This window comes from Chaetodon trifascialis, chromosome 5 (genome assembly GCF_039877785.1).
Source record: "Chaetodon trifascialis isolate fChaTrf1 chromosome 5, fChaTrf1.hap1, whole genome shotgun sequence".
Taxonomy (NCBI): domain Eukaryota; kingdom Metazoa; phylum Chordata; class Actinopteri; order Chaetodontiformes; family Chaetodontidae; genus Chaetodon; species Chaetodon trifascialis.
Genome location: NC_092060.1, coordinates 21,263,336 through 21,274,909, shown reverse-complemented (window position 1 = coordinate 21,274,909; position 11,574 = coordinate 21,263,336). Strand labels below are relative to the sequence as shown.

General features: G+C 41.9%; 1 protein-coding gene across 1 annotated transcript; it reads right to left on the bottom strand.

Moving 5' to 3' along the window:
* Positions 1–29: 29 nt before the first annotated feature.
* On the bottom strand, positions 30–11,440 carry cul4b (cullin 4B). The gene is made up of 20 exons (XM_070962877.1): positions 9,789–11,440; positions 8,338–8,453; positions 8,140–8,243; positions 7,946–8,015; positions 6,659–6,732; positions 6,404–6,566; positions 6,108–6,197; positions 5,181–5,263; positions 5,028–5,095; positions 4,809–4,927; positions 4,523–4,715; positions 4,314–4,418; positions 4,122–4,232; positions 3,918–4,003; positions 2,999–3,106; positions 2,778–2,891; positions 2,580–2,685; positions 2,321–2,493; positions 2,089–2,241; positions 30–1,221 (listed from the first exon to the last, which is right to left on the bottom strand). Exons 1-20 carry the CDS (start codon positions 10,261–10,263, stop codon positions 1,126–1,128), a joined length of 2,607 nt encoding a protein of 868 aa, XP_070818978.1. The 5' UTR covers positions 10,264–11,440; the 3' UTR covers positions 30–1,125.
* Between the last annotated feature and the right edge of the window lie 134 nt (positions 11,441–11,574).

Genomic DNA, 11,574 nt, shown 5'->3' with positions numbered 1-11,574 from the left:
TTAGCAAATCAAGGATTAATAAAAGAAAACCCGATTGAAACAGTTATTTTAATCTCTAGCAATAAATCTAACAGACTCATACAAACAAGGGCATGTCTACTCAATCATATTTTTCCTCATGTTGAGGCAATCCACTCCCATTCCCCCCACTTTTCAGCAAGGCCTGCAAGCCCCACAGGGAGACATACAAAAAGAAAATATAGTGTATGTGTGTGGTACGATGGTGGGAGATGGGATCTTTTGTTGTTGTGCTTTTAGTATACTTCCTAAGGGTTAACAAAAACCTAAAAAGCAGTTGACTGTCAGATGAGATCATTTAAAATGTCACTTTTGTGAAGTATGTACAAAAACATACAAAGACAGAACAAAGAGAAACTTAGATGCATATACTTGTACAACTGAACAGTTTTAGCAGCTTGAATAACAAAAAGAAGTGCTCCTTTTTTTTTTTGGCACAAACTCTGCTTTGAACGCTTTGCATGTTCAGGATCACAGCTTTATCTGATGGCTACACGGTCTTAAAACTTGTAAAACTTTGCTGCAGGATCACACATTTGACACAGATATTTCCCAAATTGTCAGTTCCCGACTATGAATGTTATTCCAATAGTTCCACATTTGACACTGACTGAAGAAACAAGCATCAGTTTAATTTTCTTTTTATCCTTTTTCTCTCTGACGTGTGGTACATTTAGAGCTTTCTTAAGTGTGTCAGCGTTTGCTTGGGATACTGAGTAAACAAAAAGAAAAAAAAGTGACTTGATAACAAAGAGCATATTGATTCAAACTGGACAAAAAAAATCTAAGTTTGAAAATAAATATTTTTCCTCCCCATAAAAAAAAAAGAGCAAACGGAACAACAACTGTGTGTCTTCTTTGTCTGTCCACAGTAGCCCAACTCTCTCAGAGGCACTGAGAAACATGGACAATATTCTCTTTTCAATGGGCATGCAGTCCACAGGATCACAAGCCCCCTGACAAAAATCCTGTGGAGCAGTATCCATTCACTTGTCGGTCGCTGGGTTGAAGATGATAATGGTTAACGTCCCCTGGAGCAAAAGATTAAGAGACTGATCATCTCAGCCTGACTGGACCATCCGCATCTCTTTTTCTCTGTCACTTTTTCTAAGCCACGTAGTTGTACTGATTGGGGTTCTCCTTGTCACGCTCCATATAGTCCCTGTCAATAAGAGACTCTATCCTCTTCTTCAAGTCAGCAGGCTGAAAGGGCAGAGCACAGAGAGGAGGCAGAGGTTAACACACGGGGCACTTGCCAGCATTTCTGGTTATTTTTATGCTTGGAGGTGTGAAGTAATGACAGTGAAAAGCTTATTCATATAAGCCACGCCACCTCCCCAGGGTAACTTACTATACAAAAACCCTTATTGTACAAGACAGTTTAGATCTTCTCCTGGTGGACCTTGCTAGCTTGTTAGTAGGGAGGGTGCTTCTACAAAATAACACCCAAAAACAGCCAGTGCTTATCAAAATTTCAACCAAGGGATTTCACCTAAACAACCCACTAGAGGTTTAAAGGCTATCAAATTAAAATTGTAGAAAAAGCCAAAAAAGAAAAAAGTTTTGATATTAGCTCGTAACTCAGATATTGATGTACTTGCAGGTCAGTCAGTAACACGACGTAGCGGCACAAAAATGTCAAAGATGTGTGAGAGCATTTAGAAACAGTGTCTCCATTTCATGGTTAGCACACTGCAGAAAGTAGAAAAAAATTCAAACAAAGTACATATTGTGGTCACAATACTTAGAATATGATATAATAATAATAATTAAAATAAATGAAGACATCCTTATTGAGGATATATTACATTTATGAAAAATATTACCAGATATGTCAGTAGGATAATACCCAGTATCTGATGGGCTTTAATCTTGAAATGTTTCTTCTATAATTAATACGGTATAATAAAAAGTAAAATAACCCCTGTGACCTCACAGGATTAAGTGCATACAGAAAATGGATGGATGATGATACAACAACAGATTTCCAGGGTGAAACTGCAGTCGAGAATTTAAATGCTCACGCCCCTCATAGGTCAATGAAACATCTTTCAGTGCTGTGCTAATCACCTTGACGGGGAACTTGAGCTGGTTGTACACCTCAGACATCAAGAGATTATGGCTCAGAGTCTTCCTCATCTTCATGATCCGAACAATGGCAGCGTCAATCTGATACTGACGATCCTGAAAGACCCTCTCTGTGGTGCTGGCTTGCTCCTCCACCTGAGAGAAAACGACTGGTTAAAAGAATTCACCTTGAAGGCCTTGAAATCAGTGGAGTAATACAAGATAATACTTGTACCGTTTCTTTCATCTGGATCTGGTTTATTTTGATCCGGAAGAGCTTGTGTTTGAAGTCATCATTGCAAGAAAACTTGTCTCCGTCCTCCACATCTTTGCTTTTTGGGATTTTGGTGAGGACGCGTGCTTTTCCACACGCAAGCGACTGCAGAGTCCGGCGCAGTTCACTGTCCTCTGTAAGCCAGCAGACGCAGTGTTTTAGACCAGTACTCCTTCATCAACGTGCGGCCACATTTAAACTTTCATGTGATCATACAGACCTATTCCTGTTGCCAGTTTGATCTCCTCCAGGGTGAACTCCTCTCCTTCGTTAAACATCAGCAGCACAAGTGTTTGGAAAAGTGACACCTGCAGCTCCTTCTTGCCCTCCAATTAAAGAGAACAACAATACCACTAAGCTTTATTCTGACTGAGCAAAACACACCAGGACATTCTTAGTACTCTGTCGCAGCATCTACCTCTTTAAATTCTGCCTTTAAGACACAATGGCCGAGTGTCGATTGCCACTGCAGCTTCCTCCCGCTGTGTTTGCCCAGGTAGAAGGTCTTGAAGATCTCTTGCAGTCGTACCATCTGGACAAAGATAACAGGCGTTACAAGGCAACACTCAGTATATTTATTGCAGGGCAGGTTGTAAAAACAACATGTTCCGAAAATTTCAGTGTTTGCTCAGCACTAACCTCAGGAGGCAGGTGCACTTCCATCGGGACATAGGTCGGCCAGTAACCCATAGTGAGGATGTTCACCGTCAGCTCAATGTTGCCAGGAATGTTTTGGCACTGCATATACTACAGAAACACAAACGAGACACGTGACGCCCGCCTGCCACCTCCTGCTCTAACTAATCGCTTTAGGTCATCAACAAAAGGGCTGTGCTGGTGAGGGCATTCGGTTTCAGGTGCCAGTGAGATGCAGAAATATGATCCACGGCGTCCAGTCTGAGTAATAAATACATGAGTTTGAACTGATGGGATTCCAAAACATTGCAGTTTTACAATTTAAATAACGATAAAGATAATAAAAGGAGGAATTTTACAATTATGGAAATTTATTATGGTAAGAATCACTTATTCTTTTGTTGTGACTGCAAGTAGAAATTAATTATTCAAGAGATTTTTTCGACTGACATTAAAAAAATATTTTAAATCAGCGTAAATTTTCCTTTGTTTCGGCTTCTCCAATGTGAGATTTTGCTGCTGTTCTTTTGTTTCCTCCAGAAAGAAGCTTATGTTTTTGCTTCAGTCTGTTTGTCTGTCAGCAGGATTATGGGAAAACTACGGGCCTGATTTTCATTAAACTTGGTGGATGGCTGTAGCACAGGTCAAGGAAGAACCCGTTGGATTTTAGAGCATTTCCGAATCACAAGTCAGAGACACAAATTATTTTTCACTTTTGTTAACATTGCTAAGAGGGGTGTGTGGCTCTGGTGGGCAGTAAAGCTCAATAGTCACAAAACATTGCCAACTGTAGAAATACAATAACTTCATATCACAATATACACGGGCAAACACACATATCCATACATTTAGTCAATACATAAATACATATGTAATACTCGTATCACACGGATGGTCTTGAACCCACTATTGTTGTTCGTACCTGTTTGAACTGCACCATGATGTCTTTAGAAAGCTCCATATCCTTAAACATCCCCTCCAGTTTGCTGGTAAACGCTGCTCCACATTCTGAGGAAATGCCCAAAAGGTCACAGGTCAACGTGTGTCAAGATTCCCATTCTGCCATCGATTTCACATTGAGGGTGTTTGTGTGTGTTAAGCAGTGACACTGAGGGATTTAACTGACCATGTTTCAGTTTTGACAACATTGATTTTTCAGCATCCACAGAGGCGCTCTTTCCAACCAGCAACCTCTTGGCCAGATCCTTCTTGTAAAATGCCTCGAACACATCTTTTCCTACAAAGAAAACACATTACTCCATTAAAAACAAGCACACGGAGAAACAATCATAATCTGAGACAAATGCAGTAAAATTACCATAGATGAATCTAAAGATGATCATGATCTTATCCAGCATCTTCTCCAGCTCTTCATCTGTTGCCTCTTTGTTTCCTGCCCTTAGCTTTGAATCCACGTGTTTTGCTGGAAACAGAAGTAGATTCACAGCACAATTTATTTCACGATCGTGATTTCGCTCATTTACTGATGATGCAGCCGTTACGAATGGGGGGAAAATGCCAACTGACCTATGAGCTCTGCTGGTTTATTTGGCCGTTTGTTGATGAATGTTTCGAAAGCCTCCTTCATGGCGTTGACAAACTTCTCATTCTTCATGAAGCAGATGTCGATGATGTGATCCACCTTGTCCTTAAAATCCAGCAACTCTTGCACCATTGTTTTGTCTTTTTCTGGATTGATTACGATTGTGCTTCCAAAAGCCTTGACGTTGATTTTCGGGACAATGGCAAACAGTCAGCAACAGAACACGCGAAACAACTCCTCATGCATGATCTTCTGACTTCTACATCATACCTTTATGTACTCTATCCAGTGTTGCAGCAGGACCTGAACACCGCCTCGCACTCGACTGAAGAGCTGATAGAGAAGAGACAGATCCTGAATTCTGTTCTCATCCAGCAGGTGAGTCAACCCTGGAAGTTTCAAACAACAGAAAGTCGGAGGTCAGAGCTCTGGCTGCTTTCATTCTTTCAAAAACGCATACGTCAATAGAAAGTATTTATTGCTCTGTACCTTTTTGCAGAGTAGCTGTGAGATGTTCACCCAGCAACTGCTTCTCAACCGTAGCAATGAGTGGTTTTCTGAGCGGGGGGGAAAAAGCTCAGGTTACAAATCCACCTTTGTCAGTGTTAAACTGCAAACTGAATGCGACAGTCTAACACTCACTGTGTGCTCTGGTCTAGATATGTGATGACTCTGTCAGCCTCCTCCTCCAAACGTTTGTTGACATGATGGAGATATTCTGGTACCTACAGAAAAAGGGTAAAAGCAGTGAGTCGAACACCCAGAAGGACATTTCATGTGTGCCTTGCTTCAACACTTCAACTCCCGCCTGGACATCTAGAACCCATGCATAGCCAGCAAAGCCACCAGCAGTGCGAGTGACCCCACCCGTCCCTCACACGGCCTCTTCAGCTTCCTGCCATCTGGGAGAAGATACCCGGCGCCTCCGAGCTCACTCCACCAGACTGCGCGACAGCTTTATACATCAGGCTGCCAGGATGCTGAAATATCTCCCTCTGCCGTCAAAAAGTCTGGGCTGTAACTCAGCCGTCCCACCCCCAGCACACCCCACAGCACCAGCCATAAGACCTTTTCATACAAACACAGAAACTCCACTCTAAAAAAGCTGGGGCGCCGTTTAAAACGTAAACGAAAGCAGAATGAAATCATGAGCAAATATTTTATCTTTGTACTGTTTCAGTTGAGTATGTCAAAAAGGATTAACAAATTATCAGTTTCATTAATGTTTTACTCCGCATCCCAGCTTATTCTGGAGACAGTAAAGTCGACTTCTGTGATTGATTTCTTGCTGTGCGCTTGTCTAAATTGCTGTGTGTTTGATCGCTATTTAGGTTTGAACATCAAAACAAAACAGTGAATCTGTTTCATTTTGAGGGACTAAAATTAAGACCTGATGTTGCAACGAATGTTTTAGATGAATAAATATTTGCGCTATGAAATTCCAGCACGGACACTGGACGTACACAGTGTGATCGGATTGTTCATGTTTCGACAGTTATTCCGTGAAATAAGAAAAATACGGCAACAAACAACAAAATGGGCCCCGAGAACGAGGGTCACATAAATCACCTCTCTCTCCTGCATCAGCCTCTGTCCCTCTGCGGCGTACAGTCGATTAGTTTCCTCCAAAAAGCGCTGCTCAAAGGAGTCTTGATAAATCTGTCAGGGATGGAGAGAACACGAGGTTCATTAAAGCCATTCGTCAACAGGAAACCGACAACTCATCACACCCCTGCGCGACTGATCATCAGACAACACAGCCGCCAAAGTCGTGATGAAAACGCAGGTGATTTCAAACGCAGATTTACAGCAGCGGATACTCGCGAGTGGATCGCTGTTAACATAATGAAGGAATGGTCGGTCACCTGCAGGTCAGACAGCATGCTCAGCAGGCTCCTCAGCAGACTGCGGTCTATCGCCTCCCCGTTTCGCTCCCTCTCAATGAGCAGCAGGATCCCGTCGATGGTTTTACTCTGGACCTTCAGATCACTGATGATGTAGAACCTGAACAGCTCCAGACCCATGTCCCTGCAGACCACAGCAGCTTGCTCAACACCCACTTTTAACAGAAATCAGTCTCACAGTATTTGTAGAACAGCTGAAAAACAGCGGCCACTCACCAGATTGATGGCAGCATTGAATTCTGTAAAACATAGGTGCGGTCCAGAAACAAAAATATACTCCTAATCATGATCTGTGAAACAATGACAAACATTCACCGTTAGAAATAAGCACTAACGACTTTTTTAATCAAATTAAAGGGGCATTCCTTCTCACTCTGTGAAAACAGCTGTACAACATCCTCACATCTAGTAATGTGTAATAACTGTGGAGGTCATCTGTAATCTTAATCCCACGTGACTGCACCCTATTCCACCAAACCCAGAGGTCATGCGATAACATCAGCCCTGTGCGAAACAGCATTTTTTTTTTTAAACATCTGTTTTCAGTTATCAGACAACTGAACAAATATGAAATTTGATTGCGGCTCATATGTTGAACAGCCGTCAACAGCTGTGCAGTGAGAGCGGCTGTAATGACGTTTAGAATGAGTGATGACAGAGACATTGAGGAGCAACAAAAGGCTGACATACAGCCACAATCTGCTACCCGATCGAAATGAGCTGCAACTGTGTATTTATGCTTGAAACACATGCAGAAAGTGGGCAAAGCAGCTGTAAACTATATTATGAATGTGGTTGCTGAAGAGCAGACGCTTCGCTTCTGGAAGCCAGGACTTTATTTTACGCAGAGCCTCAATATTACATCCGGGGGATAATGTCAGTAGATTCAAATACAGACTTTGCTTATTAACCACAGACATGGGGAGGTAATTTCTAAACCACATGAGGTCCCCTGGTAATAACAGTCCTGTGCGAGTTGGGCTTTGAATTCTTCTAACAGAATGCCGTGTTACAAGCTGGGGTTTGGTCTTTAAAAGGCGTCTCCACATATATTTTCACAAATATCGCCATCATCTTTGTTGGTCCCATGTGACAGGCTGACAGATTGAACTACAGCCCAGATGTTCACACTGACAGTGACCTTTTTGTTGAAAATGACATTTGTTTTGATGTTTTCTTTTGTGGTGTTTGCCGATGGGAAGCCCTTGCATATGCATAAGGCGGTGATATTTGCAAGACTGTCTATCCATCAGGCAGGGTGACACTAATGACAGACACTGTCGAGTTGCATTACTGGAAGCGTAGCAGGACCCGGCATCTTTTTTTAAAATGTCTTTCACAGGTCGCAAAACTTTATGGGAATACAACACTTCATCAGTGGAATACCCCTTTAAACATGAACCTCTGATTATAAACAGACTGCAGGGAAAGTGGGATTATGTTAACAGACTTTGAACAGACATGGCAGCCCCCAAATTCACTTCTTAAAGTTACAAAACATACCATTTGTCTGCAGTGATCCTGCCAGCACTTATCAATTTTCTTGAGGAAAAGCACACTGTCCAGGGCATCCGTATGACCAGTGTTAAGGCAAAAAAAGAGCTTTGCTGCAATATGACTAGAAAAAGAACACAAGGCGATACAAGAGTACTGACAGACAGAAGTGACAGAGACTGAAGATAAAGTGTAAAGGATATTCTCTGAATTGATCGATTTGTGCCTTGATGTGGTCTTCACACACGGCCCTCAGCTGTTTGTAAAGCTTGGCAGAGATCTTATGGGAGCACAGGTTCTCAACAGCCTGGGGGGGACAAAAACAGCGCGTCAAAAAGGTCTATATGAGCGAGGGGCTTCGGTGAGCTTCCTCTGAGAGGTCAGCCGGTCTGCAGCGATACCTGGTAGAGCTCCTCTAGATTGTACTTGATTGAAGTGCTGTTCTGTATGGCCTCCACCGCCTCCTTCAGCTTCTGCCAGGTCTCCTGCGTGTAGTTCTCGGGCAATTTGGGCTTTTCTGCGAGCAAAACAAAACACAAACTCCTCTGATAACACCGTCGACTTTGGCAGGACCTCAGCGACAAACAGTGGACTTCACTGGACTGAAGCTTTGTCACCGGCGCTACTTTAAACAACTGTGTTTCTATTTAAAGTATAGCGATAATTAAGATTTGGGTTTTTAAACATGAGGATATGACCAGGGCTCAGCAGTATGCTCATTACTGACAACAATGAGCAATAATCTCAGAATACTCATGTATAAAGCTTGTGAAGTACCTCATACCTCTCCTCCCTAATCCTCAGTCTGATGTACACAATGCAATACCTCCTAAACCTTAGGTCTCATACACATATACACAGGCTAACCTTGGCAGGTACTGTGCAGCTTTTCAGTAGGATGAAGAGCAAACTGCCCTCAAGTGATGAGCTTCTTTCATTCGGAGATGTTTACGACCTGATGTGCTTTTATAACTACTTTAATAGTTTCTATTTGATCTATTTGTTGTTGGATTGCTTGTTGTTTTGCCTCTTATGTCTTGTTCTTGTACGCTGGCTGTGTGATTGTTTGATGATGAATGCTCTCTGTTGATAAAGAGATTTGTTCTCCTTAAAACTATCATCACAATAAGAATCTGGATGTTATCCCACATTGCAAAATGACATATAAAATAATCACATTGACGTTCAAAGCGAGCTCCACTGTTCTGCATTAAACTGGGCCCAATTCTTTACATTTGAAATGACTCGATTAACTAATTCTGTTTGTTAATTGTTAATGTGGTCCACAGAAACTTGAGACAATTTCACGAGATCAAACCATCACATGGCAAAAACATGATGAAACCATTTACTGCCACGGCTCTGTGCGTCTATAGTCTGATCAGGAATCCCTAAAAGGATTTTTAAAACTTATCTGCAAACTTATTTATTTGTTTCAGCTTTGATAAATGAGCAATGAGTGTCTCTGCTTAACTAATCCAGTATATTTATGCATAAATGTCTCCTGACTGAACCAACGGGCATCCCAGCATTGGCACATCTTTGTTGCCAAGGTGACGAGTCAAGGAAATATAACTTAGACAAGATCTGAGACATTTAGGACACATTTCTCAGTAATATCAACGTGATAACCAAACAGGTAGTCACCCACGGTTCACTGATTGTACTATATAAGCTTTTTAACTGTAATGCAGCCTTTAGGAGCCAGTCTAGCAGTCTGATTTCCCAATTTCGCCATGTAGGACAGCATCACAGCGCCTGGGCGCTTGTTAGCAGTTGACTTTAAGTTGCATATTGCTGTCAGTGACTAGTGTGGAGCTTGAATCACATCATCCACCAGTGGATCTGCTACCTTTGAAGTTCTTGATGACTAGTTTCTTGGCAGCACCGGGTTTACTGTTGGAAAAGGTGCCGGATCCTGCGGTTTTCGTCAGTCCGTTTGCATGGTGTCCCACGCCACCGGACAGGAACACGGCTTTGCTTTTGTTATTGGAGCACGAAGCAGCAGCGGCGGCGGCGGCGGCAGCCTCCTCAGCCATTTTCACATCCAGTCCAATGAAATCCACCGAATCCTCAAACCTCAACTTCTTCTGAATGTGCAGCGGAGTGGGAGAGCAGGAGGAGGAAGAAGAGGAGGAGGAGGAGGAATTCTTGGGGGGCGAAGAGGAGATCGTGTCAGTGGTGTCGTCCCTCTCGGAGCCGTTTATTTTCCTCTTCTTCGGAGATGTGATGCTACCGCTTTCGTTTTTGACATCAGTAGCCGCTGGTCTAGCCTCCTGGGTTGGCGGTGGTGGGGGATTAGGGGAAGATAAACCTGTTGGAAACATGAAAAAACGGGAATACTAATTCTTAACAGCCAGTCTTCTGATCCGAAACTTCCAGGCTCGCCGGGGGATGAGCTCAGTGTCCGAGAGCCTTTATCTATCTCCACACGGAGAGCTTTTGCTCAAGTCCTTTATCCGGTATAAAACACACAATAAATTGCAAAGTACACAGCTCCACTTGAGTCCAGCCTGGTCTCTTTCTTGTTATTGCTGGCAGAAGAAGAAAGATGGTTGGCTATTGCTTCCTCTTTTTGCCTCGCTTGTCGCGCCGCGTTGTGAAGTCGTTGAGTGAAAGCGGTTAAAGTAAAGCGGCCGTTAAGGGAAATTATTTACAGAAGAAATGAAGCTAAAGCAAAAACAGGCTCACATGTCAGTGTGACAGACGTTGGTAAATACGAGAAAATTTTCGCTCGTGAAAGCTAGTCGGTGACCCCACCGGAAGTACTTTGTACAAAAGTACTTTTTGCACCAGCGTGTTTTTTTCTTTAACCCACTTCACTGTTGTTTCTGTTCTGGCCACAAGATGGCGCCACGTCAACGCCATGGTGACGAGAGTTGACGTCATTTTTCGGGACAAGACTTCGCCAAACGGAATGAAACGATATAATTAAAATTATTAATTATTGGGTGTGAGTGCATATTTATTCTATTATAAACGTTTTCTAACACTTAACACTGTAGCTTTAATGACAGATTTATTAAAGATCGCATTGTTTTTCCATTATTATAGTGTTTTTGGTTTTTTCCTTTCAGTGAAAAAGCTGCTTTACACTACATTACACGTACAATGTTCTACAATGTTCTCTTTTTTATATATTGCTCCATTTTTTTATATCCCATGTTTCATAGCCATTACATCTAGATCCACATCATTATTACTGCTTTTGCTTTCTCTTATTTTTTCGCTTGCTTTAATTTGATTTTTGAAATGTTCCTATGTTTTTTATTTGCCTATTTTATTATTCTGTATATATTTTTCCTCTATGATCATATTTTTTTTCTATTTCGTGCTTTGCCAACAGTCTATGGAGTCTATTGCTGCTCACTGTGATACAATGTGTGTCCTATAAGAAGTATATCCATCCCGTGAAAAAGGTATATTTAAAATAAATATGGATTACAGGTATGATTGTTGTGGACATGCACAACTTTGTTTTATTCTGAGTACAAATTAAAAGAAATACGCTATTTGTGGGTCAGCTGTTATTTTACATCGGAAAAATCATATTCACTGTTGGAAAATTCCAGGAATTTACATATTACAGCAATACTGGTAATACTGTATAAAAACAATATTTAAGAGACAAAAAGAAA

Bases quoted from the DNA above. Each gene is read 5' to 3' on its own strand.
- cul4b (XM_070962877.1), bottom strand. From the start codon at position 10,263: ATGTTTCCAACAGGTTTATCTTCCCCTAATCCCCCACCACCGCCAACC. The intron at 4,716-4,808 runs GTATGATGTAGA...ATCAACGTCAAG, and splicing joins ACTGGATAGAGTACATAAAG to GCTTTTGGAAGCACAATCGT. The intron at 2,892-2,998 runs GTTAGTGCTGAG...ATCTTTGTCCAG, and splicing joins AAGTGCACCTGCCTCCTGAG to ATGGTACGACTGCAAGAGAT.